Source organism: Heterodontus francisci, chromosome 2 (assembly GCF_036365525.1).
Source record: "Heterodontus francisci isolate sHetFra1 chromosome 2, sHetFra1.hap1, whole genome shotgun sequence".
NCBI lineage: Eukaryota > Metazoa > Chordata > Chondrichthyes > Heterodontiformes > Heterodontidae > Heterodontus > Heterodontus francisci.
Window position 1 is genome coordinate 15,711,630 of NC_090372.1, and position 20,984 is coordinate 15,732,613.

At 39.9% G+C, this 20,984-nt stretch overlaps 1 protein-coding gene across 1 annotated transcript in view; it reads left to right on the top strand.

Moving 5' to 3' along the window:
- The window catches only part of LOC137382596 (dnaJ homolog subfamily C member 13), a 155,466-nt gene that overhangs the window by 75,611 nt on the left and 58,871 nt on the right, over nucleotides 1–20,984 (top strand). The window contains exons 21-31 of the mRNA XM_068054739.1: nucleotides 1,772–1,854; nucleotides 2,410–2,563; nucleotides 4,363–4,466; nucleotides 4,552–4,711; nucleotides 9,616–9,678; nucleotides 9,859–9,960; nucleotides 10,045–10,149; nucleotides 11,041–11,243; nucleotides 14,987–15,071; nucleotides 15,246–15,400; nucleotides 15,510–15,555. Of these exons, the coding sequence (XP_067910840.1) occupies nucleotides 1,772–1,854; nucleotides 2,410–2,563; nucleotides 4,363–4,466; nucleotides 4,552–4,711; nucleotides 9,616–9,678; nucleotides 9,859–9,960; nucleotides 10,045–10,149; nucleotides 11,041–11,243; nucleotides 14,987–15,071; nucleotides 15,246–15,400; nucleotides 15,510–15,555 (1,260 nt within the window). The remainder of the gene's footprint in view (nucleotides 1–1,771; nucleotides 1,855–2,409; nucleotides 2,564–4,362; nucleotides 4,467–4,551; nucleotides 4,712–9,615; nucleotides 9,679–9,858; nucleotides 9,961–10,044; nucleotides 10,150–11,040; nucleotides 11,244–14,986; nucleotides 15,072–15,245; nucleotides 15,401–15,509; nucleotides 15,556–20,984) is intronic.

A 20,984-nucleotide genomic window follows, 5' to 3' on the forward strand; every position in this document is an offset into this window, starting at 1 on the left:
TATCTAGATTCCTGACCTTTTTAACTGGTTATTTGAACTGATTTGAATATTCACTTTCTAATTAATTTTTGTAGCTTTTACATGCTGTATGTTCTGACTTGTATCTATATTCCACAAATTGGTGCATCCACACATGTCCTTACTATAAAGCATCACTTTAGTTTGTTTAATGACCAAGATAATTTTATCTTAATGCTTTATTTTTCAAGAAGATATGGCAGAGATGGTGCTAAAATTACTGTGTTTTACTTCAAAGTAGTCTATAAACTGCTCTACCCTATCTCTGCAACCTTTCAGCTCTATATCATTATCTGTGTCCCACATTTGACACGACTGTTTCTAACCACTTGCCCCACTCAACTGTAACATTGATGGAGCAGTGGATTCTGAAATTCTCTTCTCTCACCCCTCAGCAGTGTTGCATCTATTCTGTACCTTCAGTAACTGGTATAACAATTGCATTGGACATTTTCCCCTTTACTCGTGTTGGAATCTGATCTGTCTTTGCCTGCTGGTAGTGTTCCATGGGATGCTTTCCTGTTTAAATGCACTATATAAATACAAAGAGGTATAGTTTTCACTTTGGGTGCAATTAGCAATCCAGGTGCAGATTGTGCTAGTTTTGAGACTTTTTCCCCTCCCCTTGTGTTTCTACTCATTTATTTGCATATCACTGCAAGTTCTACAATGAACCAGTGGTATTGAGCAGTGTTTGTAATTTTAAAAAAAAATTTCGTTGGGGGAAAAAAAAGTACTTGATATATTTGAGTGGTAACTCAGTGCAATTAGATTAATACAGCTGAAAAATGGGTCTGTCACAAAATAAAACATTTTGAATCAGTCCATTCCAACATCTGTGAGTAACCCAATTTTAAATAACTGAAAATGACTTCGAAAAAATGTACAGAGCCATATGCTAGTTATATTGAGGTGCGGTAGTCATTTTCTTAGTAAGTTTTTAAAAATTGCATTCTAAAGCTTTTAAATCATGCTTATTGGTGCTGTTCCCAAAAGAACCAGCTTAAGTTTTAGAGCCGCTCTGAAGGTCTGCAAGTGAGCGCAATTAGCGGAATCTCCCAATGATGACTAATTCATCCAGGTGGCATGGTCAGTAGGTTGCATCCAAATCAGTATCTGCTCATTTTTGTGCAGTCACTTATGTGGAACAGTATTGAATGTTTTCTGGATGTCCATGTAAATAACATCCATAGACACTTAACATTTGTTACCACCTCAAGAATTTAATTGGACCATGTTGGCTCTCTCTGATCAGCTCATATTTGTCCAAGTGCTCAGCCTCCCTCCCTCCCCCTCTGTTGTTTGTTCATCCTTTAATCAAGGAAAATTGAGCAGGTTCCTCGTTTGTTCTGGGTGGTGAATATGCTGACTGCGTGGGTCCTGAATCTAACTAAAGAGTAAAAAAAAAGTCGTTATTTTCGATGTTCAGAGCGTTCGATTATTTAAATATCTGAAACCTTTAAATTAAATCATCCCTTTAATTGTACGCAATCTTTATTTTCAGTTTCCATATCCTGAAGTTCATTGTTCTGCCCTCCAGGGTTATGATGAGTCAATAAGCTACTCTTACTGGGAAACACACATTCAAAGTGTAACTTTAAATGCACAAGCATTAAACACCCAAATTGGAGTATTTGAGCTTTCTTGTGTTCTGTAATCTTCCACGAATAGTTGTAACCTTGTTTGCTGTAGACATGAATATTATTTGAATCAATGAAATAGTTTTAAATCAGATTTTTTCTTTGATTTATAGAATCCCAACCAAAAACCAGTAGTTTTAAGAAAAAGACGACAAAGGATTAAAATAGAAGCAAACTGGGACCTCTTCTACTATAAGTAAGATCTTTTTAAACTTTTGATCTGTTTTCATTCCTTCCTTTTTTGTACATGGGCTGAGAAGTAGGTAAAATGTCTGCTGTTCCTACTACCCTTCCCACTTCTGTCTGGGAAAACTGATACTGCAATATGCTCACCTGGGTGCCTTGTCCAGTTAGCCATTTACATGCAAGTCTGAGCAGTTGTTATCAGCTTGTTTGGTTGTGGACCATATGACAGGACTCACCCAGTGTCAATGTACTGCCAATACGGAAACTGTAAACTTTATCAGAAATGTTTTTTTTTTCTCTGGGGTTTTTTTTGTGTGGTTTATATTACATAGTGCTTTCAGAGGCTTCAGAGACTCTCTCGAACTTGTCTCCTCCATGTATTGAATAACTTCTTCCTGCATTATACAGCTGTACAACAAATGGAAATGAGTGTATATCATGTCAGCAGTTAGCTTATTTTGATTAATTGTAGGAAATGATGCTTAAATATAGTTAATATTCTAAATTTCATGCAATAACCCAATGGAAACAAATTGAAATAAAAAGCTTTTCTTACCCACCACAGATTTCAGATGGATCATGCCAAATCTAACTTAATCTGGAATTACAAAACAAGAGAAGAATTAAGAGATGCATTTGAGGCAGAGATGAGGGCTTTTAACATCGACAAAGAGCTGGGAATTGCTAGTGTTATCTCTTGGAATCACCAGGAATTTGAAGTAAGAGAAAATAACTCTTCCAGTTGAAGCTGTTAGAATTCAATAAAAGGAACAGGAGAGTTTTATCAGTTTTAAACATTGAGTAAGATTTAAATTTGTTAGTGCTAGATAGAATGTTATAGCTGTTGTACAATTACTCAACTCGAGTGAAGTTTTTGTTCTACCATTTGACCAGCCACATATTGCATCAGGAAAACAAATGCAATGGATCTGGCCAGATGGGTTTAGAGAGGAGTGTCATGTGAACTGTACTGAGGTGTGGCCTCTGAAAGCAGTTTTAACTTGGCTAAAGGATAGGGCTTAACTAAAAATTTTGGTTTAAGTACGTGGCCAGGAAAGAAATCAGACTTGATTTTTTGTAACTCTGCTTGCATACTACAGACATTGTTTCTGTGTCATAACATGCAATAACACCAGAGGTATATCCTGCTTCAATCAGGAAAATCATATTGAATAGTTAACTGCGGCTGAGTTTTTCCACAGAGGGTGACCAATATAGAAAAATATCTAGGGACATTTACAGTTTCCACTGGTAGGAGGATCGGTAACCTGTAGAACCGAGATCTTTGTCCACCTGAAATCAGCAGCTTTATTCCTCATCTGAATGATGGCACCACTGACAATGTAGCATTCCTTCAGTACTGCACTGAATTATGTTTTTCAGTCCTGGAATAGGGCTTGAACTCAACCTTCTGACTTGGAAGTAAGCTGACATTTGGTACTGAGATCTGGCTACATGAATGCGTTTCAATAACTGACCTCTAGATCACAGCTGACAGCAGTTGTCGCACATCTCAGTTTCCTAATCATTTATATGATGAACATCTGCTTTCAACATGGTTGAAGGAAATAGGAGGCAGTTTAAGTTGTCAATCAATTAGTTCAAGTCAAATGTGGTATACTCTGCTTATTAACTGCTTAATTCAGGTTCTTGTTTGAAGAACTTTGGCAAAAAGACATGCCCACTGACTAGCTCCCCCCTTAAAAAGGGAAGTCTCTGCGTACCAACCTGTCACCACAAGAGGCAAAGATTCCCAATTGTGTGCAGATAATCTTGCAAATCATACCCTCCATTTATAAAGCACAGGATCCTGAATGCTTTTCAGACAACTTCATCAGCTTGTCCTGCCCCCTTCAAAAATTTGTGTATGTGAACTCCCAGGTGACTCTACTCCTGTATCCTCTTTAAAATTGTACCATTTAATTTATATCTCTTTTTATTCCTTCCAAAATACATGACTTGCCTGTCATGTGTTTCAAGCTGAATTGGGTCCTAATGTTACTAACCATATTTTAATATTGGTTGTGACTCTAATCTTATCCTGTAATTTCTAGCTTTGCCTTTGCCTTGATTGGTGTTTACACAATTGTTTAGGTAGTTTGTCTTGGATAAATGTAAACCTTGGAATATTTGTTGGTATTACAAAGGTTTTAACTTTTGACTACCTGTATGTGTAAAAGCTCACAAATTGAAAAAAGAAAAATCATGCACTGAAAATACTGTTTCCCTTTAGCTGAATCTTAAACTTTTTGATGTATTATTCAGTAAGTTCCACTAAAACTGGTAAACTCATAACATAGCCGAGCTAAAATTAGTGCAAGTGCCAAAATTTATCTAAGTGATGAGTGTTATGCTGTTGCCCATTTTGTATTCGTTTTTGCTCATGTTTCTTTGTGCATCGCATTCCTGCTGGAAGAGTGGTTGTATGCAGTGTCTGGTCTGTTTATTAATGCATATGATGCTGCTTTTAATTTAGTATGAGAATTTTCATCACTGCCTATTTTGTCTTTTTGTTCAGGTTCGGTATGAGTGCCTTGTGGATGAAATCAAAATTGGTGATTATTATCTGCGCCTGTTGTTGGAAGAAGGTGAAAATGAAGAGACTAGTACAATCAAAAGATCGTAAGCCTGAATCCGTGTAACAGATTTCTTTATTTAATTATATTTTCCCCCTTGTACCTTGTTTCAATGTGTGCATTTATTGCAGGTATGAATTTTTCAATGAGTTGTATCATCGCTTCTTGCTTACCCCTAAAGTGAATATGAAGTGTTTATGTTTACAAGCTTTGACCATTGTTTACGGCAAATGCTATGAGGAGATAGGACCATTCAGTGATACTAAATACATTGTTGGAATGCTGGACAGGGTGAGCACAACAATCTTTTGAACTTTGTTCTTGTTAGCTTAGCACATCTTTTAGACAAGCTAGATATGGAACCTAGTTTACTTAATGGTGCACATTCTGTATTTTCATTGCAGTAGCATTAAAATTTCAGTTGTGCTAGCCTTGGAATATCTCTCTGACTGAATTTTCTCCCCTCTGAAACTCTGCAGCTGAGGGTTAAATTGGACTTGTGTATTTTCATTATGTTGGGACATTGCAAGTAAATGTTAATTTAAAAAAAAAAGTTGCTAGTTTGTATTGTGCATTGCAAAATGTTATCGAAACATTTTTTGAACAGGGCAATTTCAGCTGTCACGTTAAGGTATTTATTCATCTGTTACCCTCCATGTATGTTGTGATAGCTCGTGTGCCTTGTAGAGATTGTCCCTTTACTATACTTCTGGATATGATGGCTACTTCTAGTTTTTCAACCACTATGTGGTCTGACTCTTCAGAAAAGTTCTGCCAATATGCAACACCCTGGTCTGAGACAAATTAGGACGCAAGGTGTTTAGTTAATGAAAATCATTGAAGTATTTGGTTTAAGAAACAAATATATTTTGGAGGTTTTATTTTTTAACTCTGACCTTTTTCTGTTCCCGTTTTCTTACATTCCTTTTGCAGAATACTAATCTGTCCTAACCATCTTTCCTCCAGTGGCAGTACTTCAACATGTCCATGTTAGTGGCACCTGCAACTGGGAAGCAGTGTGGGTTATGCTTAAGGAATTGGAATCCAGGAATTCAACCAACAGCATTATCAAGGAAACTCTTACCTGTTTAAGCATGCAAATAAGATCATCCAAATGGGCGGCGCAGTGGTTAGCACCGCAGCCTCACAGCTCCAGGGACCTGGGTTCGATTCTGGGTACTGCCTGTGCGGAGTTTGCAAGTTCTCCCTGTGACCGCGTGGATTTTTGCCGGGTGCTCCGGTTTCTTCCCACAGCCAAAGACTTGCAGGTTGATAGGTAAATTGGCCATTGTAAATTGCCCCTAGTGTAGGCAGGTGGTAGGGAATATGGGATTACTGTAGGGTTAGTATAAATGGGTAGTTGTCGGTCGGCACAGACTTGGTGGGCCAAAGGGCCTTTTTCAGTGCTGTATCTCTTTTTTTAAAAAAAAAAAAATAAATAAATAAAAGGTCCCTTTTTAAACAGCTTTATGCTGTACCAGCGTAACGCTGGTTATGTGGTGCCCCCTGCAACATAATGGCCTCGTTCTGAATTTTGTATCTTGAGGTGGTTTCCAACTTCTTAGTCTGAGCACTTTTCTTTGTTTTTAAGCTTGCTGAAGTAGGCACTGATCATACAGTTGCAAAAGTTTCACACCTTGCCATGAATTCCTTGGCGGAACTGACACCCTCAATGTCTTTGTATTATACACACCAAACAGTGGGCCTGATGTGTGCAACCTTTTGCAGGTTAGGCCACAGGACTCTAACATTTCTGTTCTGGGAAAATGTCCTTTCGAAAATCAAGTATTCATTGGAATGTTCCAAGTATTAGTTCAGTAGAAGGTTCACTAGTCTGGTTCCTTGGATGAGGGGATTGTCCTATGAGGATGGATTGAGCAGACTCTGCCTATATTCCCTGGAGTTTAGGAGAATGAGAGGTAATTTAATGAAACATATAAAATTCTTAACCGGCTTGACGAGGCAACTGCTGAGAAATTCCCTTCCTCCTCGGAAGGGTGGTGGGGGTGCCATTTAGGACTGAGATGAGAAGAAATTTCTTCACTCAAAGGGTTGTGCGTCTTTAGAATTCTTTTGGATGTAGATGCTCGGGCATTGATTATATTCAAGGCAGAGGTTGATAGATTGTTGGGTACTAAGGGAATTAAAGGGTATGGGGATAGTGCGGGATGGTGGAGTTGAGGTAGAAAATCAGCCATGATCTTGATGAATGACAGTAGACTCAAAGAGCCAAATGGCCTACTTCTGCTCCTATCTCATGTTCTTCAGTTGAGTCATGCTTCATGTCAGCCAGGAAGATTTGACCTCGAGCCACATGACTTGGGTGTCAGAATCAGTCCAGCACTGTTCAGATAATTTAGAATCTACGTTAGTGCAGTCTTATCTCAATGGCCACTTTAAATGTCGTGAGTCAGTATGACATTAGTTATAATGCAGGTACTGTGCCATCTATCATGAATTTGTGGGTATCTTTTCTGGTTGCAGTCACACAAAAAAACTTTGAGCAGTATTTGTATCTAAGTACTAAATAAAGTCACTGACCAAACTTAAGCAAAAAAAGACAAAAAGTAAAATACTGTGGATGCTTAAAATCTGAAACAAAATGTTAAAATACTTAGCAAATCAGGCAGTGTCTGTGCATAGAGAAACAGTTAGCATTTCAGGTCAATGACCTTTCATCAGAACTGGAAGCTGCTAGAGATGAGTAGCTTTTAGGCAAATACAGAGCCAGGAAACACAAGATGAGTCCATAAGAGGTGTTGATAGTTACAGCTGAATAGCAGAAGAGGAGGGAACCATTAAAAATCTGGCAAACATGGAAGGCAGCGGTAGCCCTGGGGATGTGACTGAAGAAAGGCAAGTAGACTTTGGGTGTGGACCACCCCAAACACCACCTTCACTCCCTGTAGATCTGGTGTAGCCAACCCCCATTACAAGCAGCTGCTGTCCAAGAGAAAACGGATGGTTAAAGTTAAGTTCAGTGTTAAGGCTGGAAGGTTGTAAAGTACTTCATAGATGCATTGCTGTTTCTCTAGCTTGCAGTGAGCTTCACTGGAACAGTATTAGAGGCCAAGGATGGAGGTCGAATGGAAGTGGAACCTATCTTTTGCTTCTGTATTTATCTCATTACTGCCTTTATTTTTGAACCATCGCATTTATCAATTAATCATACTTGCCCTCTACCCCATCACAGGTCTCCCTTTTGTTTTCCTGGCTCTCTACTTGCTTAAAAACTGTGAAATCTCAAACAGCTTCCAGTTCTAATGCAAAGTCAACAACCTAAAACGTTAACTTTGGAGTGAGAAATAAAGTTGCAACCTTGCCTGCTAACCATTTTCTGTTCTTAGAATTTTCCTCTCACATGGTAAGACTGATGCAGATTCAGCCCTTGGCCTGTGCAATGGCAAGATTTCTGTCATTTCAGTGATGGTATTACCTGAGGCAGCCAGCGTCATACATTAACACCACTGGAGTGCTGCTCTATCTAGTGAGTTAAATGATGAATTTGAAATGGCTGGAAAAATCCATTTTTTGAAGAAAAAAATGTACATCCCAATTCCTTATGGATTTTTTCTTTGGGCTTTTTCATCTCTGAAAGCCCTGACCCTGAGCTGAAACCTTACCTACTACTGAACTGATTTGCTGACTTCCTCTAATGTTGAGCTGGTGGTTCCAGTGCTAAGTGTATAATGGATTAACCACAATGGAAACCTTATTTTACACAACTTGAGTTTATTAGTTATAGCAAGTTATCATTCTAGAATACAGCCTCCATTTCCCAGAAAGAATCCAAACAAGATGGGGACAGGGGCCATGTTTTTGAGGGAAGTGATGAGCATAGATGTTTAAGGTGCAGTACCAATTAGGGATGTAACATAAAACAGTGGAGCAGTGGCTTATTTTCCTCCACCCACCCCCTCAACCACTGCATCAAGATCAGCCTCTAGACTACTACAGGCAAAGTAAAATGGACTGCAAAGCTCGAGCAATATTCTCAAATTAATACATTTGACTAGCGGAATCTAGCTGACGTGTTCAGCTTTTCCATGAGTTATGCAGATGGTACTATTTGACATTTAATAGTATTTTGGAGAATCTTCATCCAGAGATCACATATGGCTATAGCCAACAGCCTAGTATCAAATCATTCTTAGAATGCATTCTACCTTCAGCCTGTGGCAGCATCTTACTGCGTTTTCATGTTCAGATTAAATATGGGAAGTAAATGTTCAGGGTGGAGCTGTCATCTGGATAAAACTAAAACCTGATTCAATAAGGCGAAATTACTTAGACACATTTCATGGCAATACTTCAAAACAAGACTGTTGAGCTTCAGCTACCCAGGACTAGAAAGTTGAACTTGAGTATTAACTAGTCTCCGTTTCCTGAGTTCCTTTTATGCTGTCCTGCTGTGCCTAGGACTATTCCCGCAGAGGAAATCGGGCTAAAGAAACCAATATTCTCATGGAACCTTAGCAATAAGATAGAACAGTGTTAACCCATGATGGCCTCAACTTCATTTGACACATGATGGTGTGAATATTGAATGTGAAGGAGAACAATCAGGAAGCCCCAACCCACTTATTCTGCATTGAAAGCAACAATTGACATTATAGGTATTTATGTTTACAACATCACTTAATTTTTTTTTTAAGAAATGTGCTGAAGATTCATAAGTAGACTATAAATCTTGACTTCCATCCACGCCTCCCCCCACACCATGGTTCCCGTCATGGCTCTGATATATTCTTGAAGTTATTTGTTGTGACTATATTTCTGTAATGTACCATTTCCTAATGGTTGATCTGCTCCCAAGCCTTTGTCGCTGTTGAACATCTTTGTATTGGAGTATATAATTAACAGAATGAATAAGCCCAAAATTGATGGAATCTGCAATTATTGAATTTGAGACTTAGTCCAGCCAATTCCAGTTTAGGCTAGGGCTATTTTCCTCATATTTAGTTGAGCTGCTGTTCTACTTATTTTGTGAATAACGTGTATGGGCCAGTATTTGGGCCAGTCACAATCTTCAAACCAAAACAATTTAAACAAAACAACTATTTTAGACATTTAAGTGATGCTTTATCCAAAGTAATTGTTAGGACCCAATCCTTCAATTAGGCTTTACTTCACAATGGTTATTTAAGATTTCAACCAAAGTAAATCACAGCTGACATTGGTTTTGTGTTTTGCAGTGTACAGACAAACTGGAGAGAGACAGACTAATTCTTTTTCTAAACAAACTGATTCTTAACAAGGTGAGAAAATATCAATTTCAAGAATGTTATGTGGTTCATTTATGTAAAACTCAGCAGCTGGATATTGTTTTGTGTAAATTTATTGAATACCTAATTAATGTGACATTGTATAACTGAACTGAATCATAAATGTAATCTAAATCATTAAATTGAATAGTAGGAAACTCTAATTTGTTGCAGAAAAATGTTAAGGATATCATGGATTCCACTGGAGTGAGAATCCTTGTGGATTTGCTTACTCTGGCACATCTCCATACTAGTAGAGCTACTGTTCCATTGCAGGTGAGTATGATTGTTTCACTTACATACATGTTTTGAGAACATTTGAAATATTTGAGAAATTATGCCAGTAATGCTTAATTTCAGAGCAATGTTATTGAAGCAGCGCCTGATATGAAGAGAGAAAGTGAAAAAGAATGGTACTTTGGAAATGCAGACAAGGAGAGACTTGGTCCTTACAGCTTTGAAGAGGTATGTTTTATTGAAATGATCTCTGTTAACATACCATGGCTAAACCTGATAGTAACAATTCTCTAAACAGAAGAGTAAACAACAATGTAAGTAGTGCTAAGTTTTTTTTTTTACACCTCCATCAAAGTGTAGTACCTTTGTGTTCTCTGTACTTGTCAAAATAAATGTTGCTGTGCTACTCTTGAAATTAAGTAGATTCCCACTCTAACTCCAAATGTGGTCAGAAGTACATGGCTCCTCTGATCATTAGCTGCAACAAAATTGAACTAGCTAAGAAATAAATCTATCTTCTGTTCAGTCTTTATAATTAATTCCTGTAGATATTTATTCAAAAGCAAGATGAACACATTTAAAAGAAGAAATGGAATTGGTCAATGAAAGTGAATAAATTTCAGTTTTAATGTTTTACCCCTGTCTTTAAAATCTCTTTCTCCTCTTTCCCCCCCCCCCCCCCCCCCTTCATTTTGGGGTTTGAGGCAAATTGTCCTAGCTTGGCTGTCTAATTTGGAAATGGAGATACTTGTCTCTTAATTGCAGCCAGTACTTTATGACTTGCCATTAGATTAGCCATTTAAACTTACTGCTACCAGCTCTTGTTTCAGTTGACTGTTGATCTGGCTGAATCCTGAAGGACATGACTGCCATTTTCAGCTAAGGGAGCCAACATAAGGCATCAACAATAGATCCATTGACCTGATCAAACAGTTCTTGTAAAGACAATCTTCTCCACCCACCCTCCTCTCTCTCCACCCCACCTGAATTATTCCGGCAACTGGATAAGTTGAAGTATTGCTCATTTTTCAAAATAATGTAACATAAATTTAACTCACAGCTCATCAATATTTTGTATTTGTGTTGCCATGGATTACAACTCTATCATTCCTGCCCTAGATGCAAGAATTCTGGAAAAAGGGTGTATTGACGCCAAAGACTCGTTGCTGGGCACAGGGCATGGATGGCTGGCGGGCACTGCAAACTATTCCACAGCTGAAATGGTGTCTATTAGCCCATGGACAAGCTGTGCTGAATGAGACTGACCTTGCTACTCTTATTCTTAACATGCTTATTACCATGTGTGAATATTTCCCCAGCAGGTAAACACAGGAGGAATAATATTGATAGTTGTACGCTATTAAATTGGGCGAGCGAAATGGTAAACGGACTAAAAATGCAGGAGATTGAAGGGGAAAGATAAAAGTCAGTGCAGAGAAATGTGAAGCAATGGTGAAGTAAATATACCCTAAAATGATATTTTTGAGTGGGCAGAGATCTAGGTGTAGGTACATGAGTGCGAATAAAGGTTGAAAAATCCATCATGGCAAATTTAGATTTTAGGTTTTATACATGATGGAATTAAGTATAAAAGTGAGGAAGTGGTGTTGAATTGTGGTGCATGTTAATGAAATCATAGTTGGCATATTGAATGCTGTTCTAGGCACCCCATTTATAAATGAGATATTAAGGGTGCAGAGAAGATTCATTATAATGGTACCATGAATGAGATGTTACAGCTATACAGAAAGGCTTAAAAAGTTGTTGCTTTGCACACTGGAAGAGAGAAGGTTAATGGGATCTAATATAGATTTTGAAAAAACGAAAAGCTTTTGAGATGGTGATTGATCAACCCATTGGAACAGTCTTTCACTAATCAGTAGAAAGAAAAAAAGGCTTTTTAAAATTTGTGTGTAGGATGTGTGTGTCACTGGCAAGGCCAGAATTTATTGCTCATCCCTAATTGCCCTCGAAAAGGTGCTGGTGAGTTGCCTTCTTGAACCTGCAGTCCTCGAAGGTACACCCACAGTGCTTCTTTGACTTTTCTGCAGTTTGATACAACTGAGTGCCCACAAGGCCATTTCAGCATTTATAGAGTGCCGTTAATGACCGCTGGACGTCCAAAGTGTTTTAGAGCTAATGACATACTTTTGAAGTGTAGTCCCTGTTATATTGTAGGAAATGTAGCAGTCAATTTGCTTACAGCAAACTCTCACAAACAGCGAAGTGAGAATAGCCAGATGGTCTGTGTTTGTGATGTTGATTGACGGATGAATTTTGACCTGCTCCTCTTCGAAATCATGTTTAGTTTAGAGATACAGCACTGAAACAGGCCCTTCGGCCTACCGAGTCTGTGCCGACCATCAACCACCCATTTATACTAATCCTACACTAATCCCATATTCCTACCAAACATCCCCACCTGTCCCTATATTTCCCTACCACCTACCTATACTAGTGGCAATTTTATAATGGCCAATTTACCTACCAACCTGCAAGTCTTTTGGCTTGTGGGTGGAAACCGGAGCACCCGGAGAAAACCCACGCAGACACAGGGAGAACTTGCAAACTCCACACAGGCAGTACCCAGAATTGAACCCGGGTCGCTGGAGCTGTGAGGCTGCGGTGCTAACCACTGCGCCACTGTGCCGCCCACAAATGCCATGGGATCTTTTATGCCCACCTGAGAGGGCAGACGGAGCCTAGGTTTAATGTCTCATCCGAAAGATTGTACCTCCGACAGTGCAGTACTCCCTCCGTACTGCATTGGAGTGTCGGCCTTGATACTTGTGCTCAAGTCCTGGAGTGGGACTTTAACCCACAAGCTTCTGACTCCGGTGAGAGTGCTACCAACTGAGACACAGCTGACACAGGGTCATAGACCGAAGAATTTTCCATGGTTTCGGTTTATTGAAATGTGGAATGCCAAAACTGGCTATTAAGACAGGAATTATAACAGCATTTGAAGGGAAATTGGATAAGTATTTGAAAAGGAAGGATGTCAAAGGGTGCAAATATGCAATTGGAGAAGCCTCTTCCAATTTAAAGGCTAGTACTGTTGAGATGGGTTGAATCTCTTTCTGGGCTTAATGTTGAAGTCTCAATCTGTCCGGGACTAATGTGCACTCAAAACATTAGTAGATGTTTCACTGCATTGGTCAGAGTTTTCCAATGAAAGTTGTCTGTTATTTTAATGGGTGCACTTTTTGGCTTTGTCTCAATTTGTGTAGTACGCCTGATTTGTATCTATATTGTCTTTTGGATGGGTTTTATGCTGGCATCTGTCTTTCTGTGATCGTTTTTTCTTTCATGAGTTGTTTAAATTTTGTGAATGCTGTGATTTCCTTCATGTGTTACAATGTCATGTCATGTTGTCTGAGTGCAGTTGCTCACACTGGTGTTTCTGAATATTTTTGTGACCTGTTTGCTGAAGGTGTCTGAGCAACATGTTTTCATAGTGTTTGTGAATTATAACATGTTGGTTTTAAAGTTATGTTAGATAAGTATCCCTGACCCTCTTTTTTTGGGGTAAAATGTGACAAGTCTCCTGCGTTGATGTCTGCTGTCACTCCTATGTGACGCCTTTTTTATCTGTGTGGTCTAGTTCCTGTAGCCGATGTATCTCTTTGTGCACCTTGGTGTGCATTCTATTGAGGTCTAGGGTAGATTGCTCTGATGGCTATAAAGTAGATCTCATTTTGAATGGTGTATTTTTGTGTGATGTTTTCACTTTTTATTCATTGGGTTGAACTGGGTTAGGTTAGCTAAATGTCTGTGAGCAGAAACCTCTCTGCAGTGTGAAGGGCAATTATATTTTGAGGATAGTTAGGAAGGTGTAAAGGAGGCGCAATGATTAAGTTTTACATGCTGGCAGTGGAGTGTTAGAGAGGCCCTTGATTAGGTAAAAAGTAAAGCAGACAACAGGAATAGAGTAATTGCCAGCAGGCAGAACTGGGAGGTCTGGGGTGAGGTCAATCAATGTGAGGGCAGAAAGATTAAACCACAAAAGTAAACTAAATTATAAATTAGTAATAAATACCTTCATCTTTTTGGCTAGTGAGGTGGCAGAAAAAGATGATGGCAGCCAGAGATTGGCAACTGGCACCACCAGTGGTGGAAAAATTGAACAGCAAATTGGGTTGGTTGGCATCCTTCCATCTACAAAAGATGATGGACACGCAGCAAACAATCCATTTAAGTTGGGGTGTCTTCTCTTGGTGCACCTTTGGCTGTAAAGGCCAATCCTTGAGGCAGGTTCTGCCACAAGTGCTGCACGTGAAGCTGCCAAGTGATGCTGTGAGTTGTTTTAGATGTTGCCGCTGCAGCAACTGATCATCGTGGTAGTGCACACAAGTCCACAGGATGCATCGCCATTTCCCTCTTTCGCTAGCTAGTGACTCCCAGGTGCGATAGTTGACATTTAGGGCCTTCATGTCACGCTCACAACCTTGAAGTGGAGCTTTGGGCACCCCACTGGTCGTCTGGCCCCGGCTACCTCACCATACAGAAGGTCCTTGGGTATGCGACCATCTTCCATCCTGCGGACAAGTCCGATCCACCAAAGGTGCCTCTGTTTGATTAGTGCCAACGCACTTGGGAGCTCTGCCTTTGAGAGGACTGCCACATTTGTGATTTTGACCTGCCAGGATATACCCACAATGCACTGCAGACAGCGAAGATGGAAATTATTGAGCTGCTTCTCCTGGTAGCTGTAAGTCACCCATGTTTCACAGCCATACAGCAAAGTGCTGACAACACAGGCCTTATAAACCATCACCTTGGTCCTAAGGGTCAGCTTGGTGCTAACTCAAGGTACCAATTGCTATTAATAGAAACAGGCATCAACTCCTGGGTGTTACTAATGTTACTAAGTTTTGAAAACAAGATAGACGTGACAAAGGGCAACTGAAGAATTTTAGTGTTACTCGTAGATGTCTTTGAAAACGCATTTTAAGTTTAAATTTTCAATTTTTAAGTGATGCTGTAAGGTAACAGTTCTAGACCATTACATGTCTTTGATAACGGTTATATGCTGCAGAATTTTGAACATTTTTCTATATTCCAGGGACCAGGATAATGCAATCATCCGACCCCTGCCCAGAATAAAGCGGCTGCTTACAGACAGTACATGCCTCTCTCACATTGTTCAGGTACACAGGACTTTTTAAAACCAATCAATCACTTGAAATTTTGTATTTTTGTGTTCTAACATAGAATTAACCTGATGAACTGAACGATATGACAGTAATTTTGTTCTTGTTAAATTGAGATTTTTCTATTAAAGAATATTGATTCTCACCATAATTATATCCTTTTTATTTCAGCTGTTGGTTACTTTTGATCCCATTCTGGTTGAGAAAGTTGCCAACTTGTTGTACCATGTAATGCAGGACAACCCACAGTTACCTCGCCTTTACCTTACTGGTGTGTTTTTCTTTATAATGATGTACACAGGTTCCAATGTACTTCCAATTGCAAGGTAAGAGCATCAACAAACATTGCTAATGGGGGGAAAAGGTGTTAGTTTACACATTTTTGGTCTGGTTTGCAAAACTGAAAATTGATGAAACTATGTTCTTACCTTCTAGGTTTTTGAAGTATACTCACCTGAAACAGGCATTCAGATCAGAAGAGGTCAGTATAAAATAGATTGCAAACCACGACCCAGAAACTGAAGCTACTTGTATTCTTGGTTCAGCTAGAGTTTGACAGTTTTTCTGTCCTGTTTTTAAATAATCTACTAAATAACATCTCTTTGATCTGAACGCCCTTTTGCTTCTGTTTGATCGCTGGAATGCCTGCAGTGTATGAAACACTCGTGCCTCATCTGTCCCTGTTTAGTCTCCATGTTTGAAGATATCGCTAGTCTGTTAAGAGTGGAAATAATCTTGACTGCTGAGCTTCTTTCATTTTCCTGCTCTTGTGCTTCAGTATAATCACAGTGATGCTGTGTATTCAGTAATGTATGTGGTCTTTTTAAGACCGATGCAACAACAGTTAAAACAAAAGGATGTGTTTCTTCAATTGACAACTTAAATATAAAGCTTAGCTTTCTCCAGCACCTCTTTCACCAGTATAAATAAAGCCATAAAGGCTAATGTAATCTGGTTAACCAAATTACATCTCAAATAGCCTTTCCAAATCTGTATGTATGCTATCGGTTTCTATTTCACACCAAAGCTGAACTTGCATAGCGTAAATCTGCTGATAAAGCTCAACCTGATTCTGGGATGAGACACCTTTTATCCAAGTAGTTGTATAATTTGCTTCAGTGTCAGGTCAGGCCCTAGCAGGTTTAGACCGTGTTTGCGTTATAACCAGTGTCCATGCAGAAGGGTTTCATTTTGCACAAGTGCTGCAATTACAGTATAAATGTAGCCTAAATCTTAGTGGATATGAATCTGAAATGCAGAGCAGTGCCACTATAAATGTAAGCAAAATAGAGGTTTAACTTTCAAACTTGCCAATTTTTGATTGGGGGAATTCTGTTTTCCGGTTCCAGGCTTTTACTACATGAAAGACAGACTTGCATTTACATAATGCTTTTCATGACTTCCAGACAGCTCAGTACTTTACAGCCAATGAATTACTTTTGAAGTGTAGTTACTTACAATATAGGAAATGGGGCATGGCACTCATCTACATGATCTCTTGCTTTTAACATTTTTCTAATTTCATTTTTTTATTTCTTGATAATTTGTGTTCAAATGCCAGCAGCCCCCTGGTAAACCACCTCCACTTGGCCATTCTTCATATGCCAGCCCTGATAGATGTCAGCAGATCTATAAGGAATTGAACGCATTGTAGCTGAAACTGATTCAGCCCTTACCTGATTTTCACACATACATTATCCAGAATCACTGTAGAGGAGGAGCTTTGGTAGTAAGAATAGAAAAGCAGAATATTTTTTTAGAAGGCACAAAACTTGTAAATGTTGATCAGAGGAACTTGGGTATACTCGTACAAGGAACATAAAGTTAGCTTGCAGGTACTGCAAGCAATTAGGAAGGCAAGTGGTATTTGGCCTTTATTTCAAGAGGATTGGAGTACAAGAATAAGTAAGTCTTGCTACAGTTGTACAGGGCTTTGGTGAGACCACCCCTGGAGTATTGTAGACCAAAATTGTCTACATATTTAAGGAAGGATATACTTGTCTTGGAGACCGGTACTACAGTGAAGGTTCACCAGGTTAGTTCCTGGGTTGAGAGGGTTGTCCTATGAGAGGATGAGTAAATTGTGTCTGTTCTCTCTGGAGTTTAGAAGAATGAGAAGTGATCTCATTGAAACATAAATTCTGAAGGGGCTTGACAGGGGCGACATCATGGTTGCTTTCCCTGGCATGGGTATCTAGAACTTGGGGGTGCAGTCTCCGGATAAGGGGCCGATCGTTTAGGACTGAGATGAGAAATTTCTTTCAGTTGTGAATCTTTGGAGTTCTCTATCCCAGTGGGTTATATGTGCTTCATCATTGAATATATTTAAGGCTGGGATGGAGAGAATTTTGGTGTCTCAGGGAAAGTGGAATTGAGGCAGAAGATCAACCATGATCGTATTGAATGGTGGAGCAGGCTCAAGCGGGCGTATGGTCTACTCCTGCTCCTATTCCTTATGTTCTTATGAGCCTGATCATTTTTCTCCTTTTTCCCCTAGTCTCACTATATTTGATCAATTGTGCCCTTGTTGCTTCCCTGGCTGAGACCTCTTAAGTCTCCGCAAACCAGGAATTAAACTTGAAGTTCCTACACTAAGTAGCCTAATACCACACCATGTGTTACACTGAACTACATTTAACCTTTTGAGGGAAGTTGCCTCTTGCATCTTAAAGTCCTGAATGGTATCTCCCCAATATTTTCTCAAATGAAAACCAGTTTTATTTCTGTGAGCTTTTCATAATTTGGAGGCCCAAATTTCATAGCTTTTGTTGCTGTTTTCTAAATCCTGTACGCAGCCTGAAGCCTTTTTTGAAGGTAGGTTTCCCCACAACTCTGCACACTTTTCCAAATATTCTCTCACCTGTGATCTTTATAAGGTTGGTATGGTATTTTCAACAATATTTATAAGGCTAAAATTAATTGTTTTGACTGGCTGCCCTACAATTTATTAGCCTTGTCATTAACCATTGAATTCTTGTAGAAGTTGATAAATTTATATGTGTCAAAAAAGCAGTGGTCCTTGTACTGACCCTTGGGGAAACACCGCTGTCTACCATCCATCAGACTGAAGAAACAACCATTTACCACGACTTGCTGTTTTCTGTCCTCAGGCTGACGTTAGCCCTCCTATCCCATGAGCCTCAATTTTGTTAACCAGCCTTTTACGTGGTATTTTGTCAAACGCTTTAATAAAATCCATATCGACAACATCCACTGCAATCCCTTCATCGATCTTCTCTGTTACTTCATCAAAAATTCAATTAAATTAGTCAAATGCCTTTTACAAATCCATGCTGGCTCTCAATCAACTCAAACCTCTCCAAGTGCCTGTTTGTTTGTTTTTCCCCTGATTATTGTTTCTAAAACCTTACCCGCCACTGATGTTCAAGTGATTGGCCTGTAGTTACTAGGAATGTCCTTGCACCCTTTCGTGAACAAGCGTTTCACATTTGCTGCACTTCAATTCTCTGGCACCTCCCCTCTGTTAAGGGAAGATTGGAAGATTATAGCAAGCCCTTCCACTATCTCCACCCCCACTCCCTTTAGCAACCTGGAATGCAAGCCATCTGGACCAGGCAACTAATCCATTCTAAGCACAGCCACAACGTCCTGCCTATCAATTTTCGCCCACTTATTTGCATACTAGCAGATGATTTTTGGGTTACCTTTTATGTTAACTGCCATTCTATTCTCATTCTCTCTCTGCCAGTCTAATTTTCCTCGTCTCTTTCCCCTCTCAATGTATTGTATTTGGACTTGCTTGAATAATTCACCTGACATGCACCATACACCCTTTTTTTTTGTTTAGTCATATTTAATATCTCTCCCTCATCATCCAAGGAGCCCTGGCTTTGGTTCCTCTGCCTTTCCCTCTTGTTGAAATGTACCTAGCCTGTATCTGAAACATCTTTTCCTTAAGAATCACCTATTGTTAAATTACTGTTTTTCCTGTCAATCTTTGGTTCCATTTTACCCTGGCTAGATCCCTTCTCATCCCATGGGAGTTGGTCCTCTTCCAATTTAGAAGTTCTACTTTAGATTGTTCCTTGCTCATCTTCATTGCTAATCTAAATCTTATGATACGACGATCAGTCTTACCCAAGTGTTCTCCCAGAGACACCTGGCCCACCTCATTCCCCAGCAGCAGATCTGGCAATGCCTCTTTCTTAGTTGGACTGAAAACATACTGGTCAAGGAAGTTCTCCTGAATACATTTCAAAAATTTCTCACCCTTTTTTTTTTTTTTCCCCCCTTTTACTCTAACATTATCCCAATTGTTATTTGGATAATTAAAGTCCCCTAGTGTCACCACTCTGTAGTTCTTGCACATCTGTGATTTCCCCGCAGATTTGTTCTTCTATCTGTCTCTATTTGGAGGCCTATAGAACTGGTCTAGTGGTATCATACCCTTTTTTGCTGCTCTACTCTTAACCAAATGGATTCTGTCCTTTCCCCCTCCCCTTTAGCTCTATTGCCAACGCTTACGTGTCTTCCCTAATCAGAGCTGTCACCTCACGTCCCTTTTTTTCCCTTAACACTTTGTATCTCTGAATATTAAACACCCAGTCCTTCCCATTTTCAAGCCAAATTTCCTTATTGCCACTACATATTCCCACATGGCAATTTATGCTTGTAGCTCAACAACCTTATTCACCAGACTCTCTCTTCACATACATGCATTCTAAACCTGTCTTTGTACTCCTTGTAATCTTTTAGTCTGCTGTCTAATAAGGTGCTACTTCCTTCTCCAGTGCTATCCAATACTCACTCCTTCATGCACCTTATTCCTCTTTTCTACTTCTGTGTGCTGGTGTCCATTCCCCTGCCAATTTAGTTTAAACCTTTCCCAACCACACGAGTGAAGCCCCCACCAGCCCAGCCCCGAGGAGATTGGTCCCAGTTATGTTGTGGTGCAACCCATCCCTTTTCAATAGCTGCGTCCTGCCCTAGAACTGGTTAAAATGCCCCAAGGATCTGAAGCCCTCCCTCCTGCACCATGCCTCAAGCCATGCATTGATCCTCCCTATCTTCCTATTTCTACTCTCTCTGGTGCGAGGCACTGAGCAGGGATTACTATCTTTGAGGTCCTACTGTTTAACTGCTGCCCTAGCGCCTGAAAGTCTGACCTTAGGACCCTAATACCTGCTGCCCCTCTCCCGCTCTCAGTCCCTCCCCCACCCCCTGCAGAATATTCTGCACCCTCTCCATGATTTCCTTTACCCTGGCACGAGAGAGGCAACTCACTCTGCGGGGCTCACGATAACAGTTACAAAAACACCTGTCTGTCCTCCTAACTATGGAATCTCCTATAACAACTGCATTTCTACTCTTCGCGGTCTGCGCCGCCCACCCCATCCCATGCAGTCGCTTGCCCATTGGTGCTATGGTTTAGATTGCACTCCTTCAAGGTGTCGTCACTCCCAGTAGCCTCCAAAGTTGAGTGCTGGTTTGAGTGACCTGCACCCCAAGGACTCCAGCCTTTTCCTACTCTTTCAGAAGACCACCCATCTACTATTCTGAACACTCTCTGCCTATGGGGGGACCATAGGGGTGATCCAGTAAATTTTCCTGCTCCCTGATGCTCTGCAGTGTCTCCAGCTGCCCCTCAAACTCGGAAACCCTGAACTCAAGCAGCTGGAAACACTTCCTACACATGTAGTCTCAAGGTGCATGGGGCAGGAATTGCAAGTAACAGGTGTCAGCTGCCCATCTGTGATCTTAAAAAAAAAAAAGCTTTATTCTCTACAAGGTCTTAATACAACGGCGTGTCCTGGGACATGTTTTGGACAAGATTGGGTGAGTTCCTAATGTAGGCCTTGGCCTTTTGACTATCCTTTCTTTTCATGTATCTTTTCTCTTTAACGCAGTCAGGAATACTAAACTGCTTCACTTCATGTATTCATTGTCTTA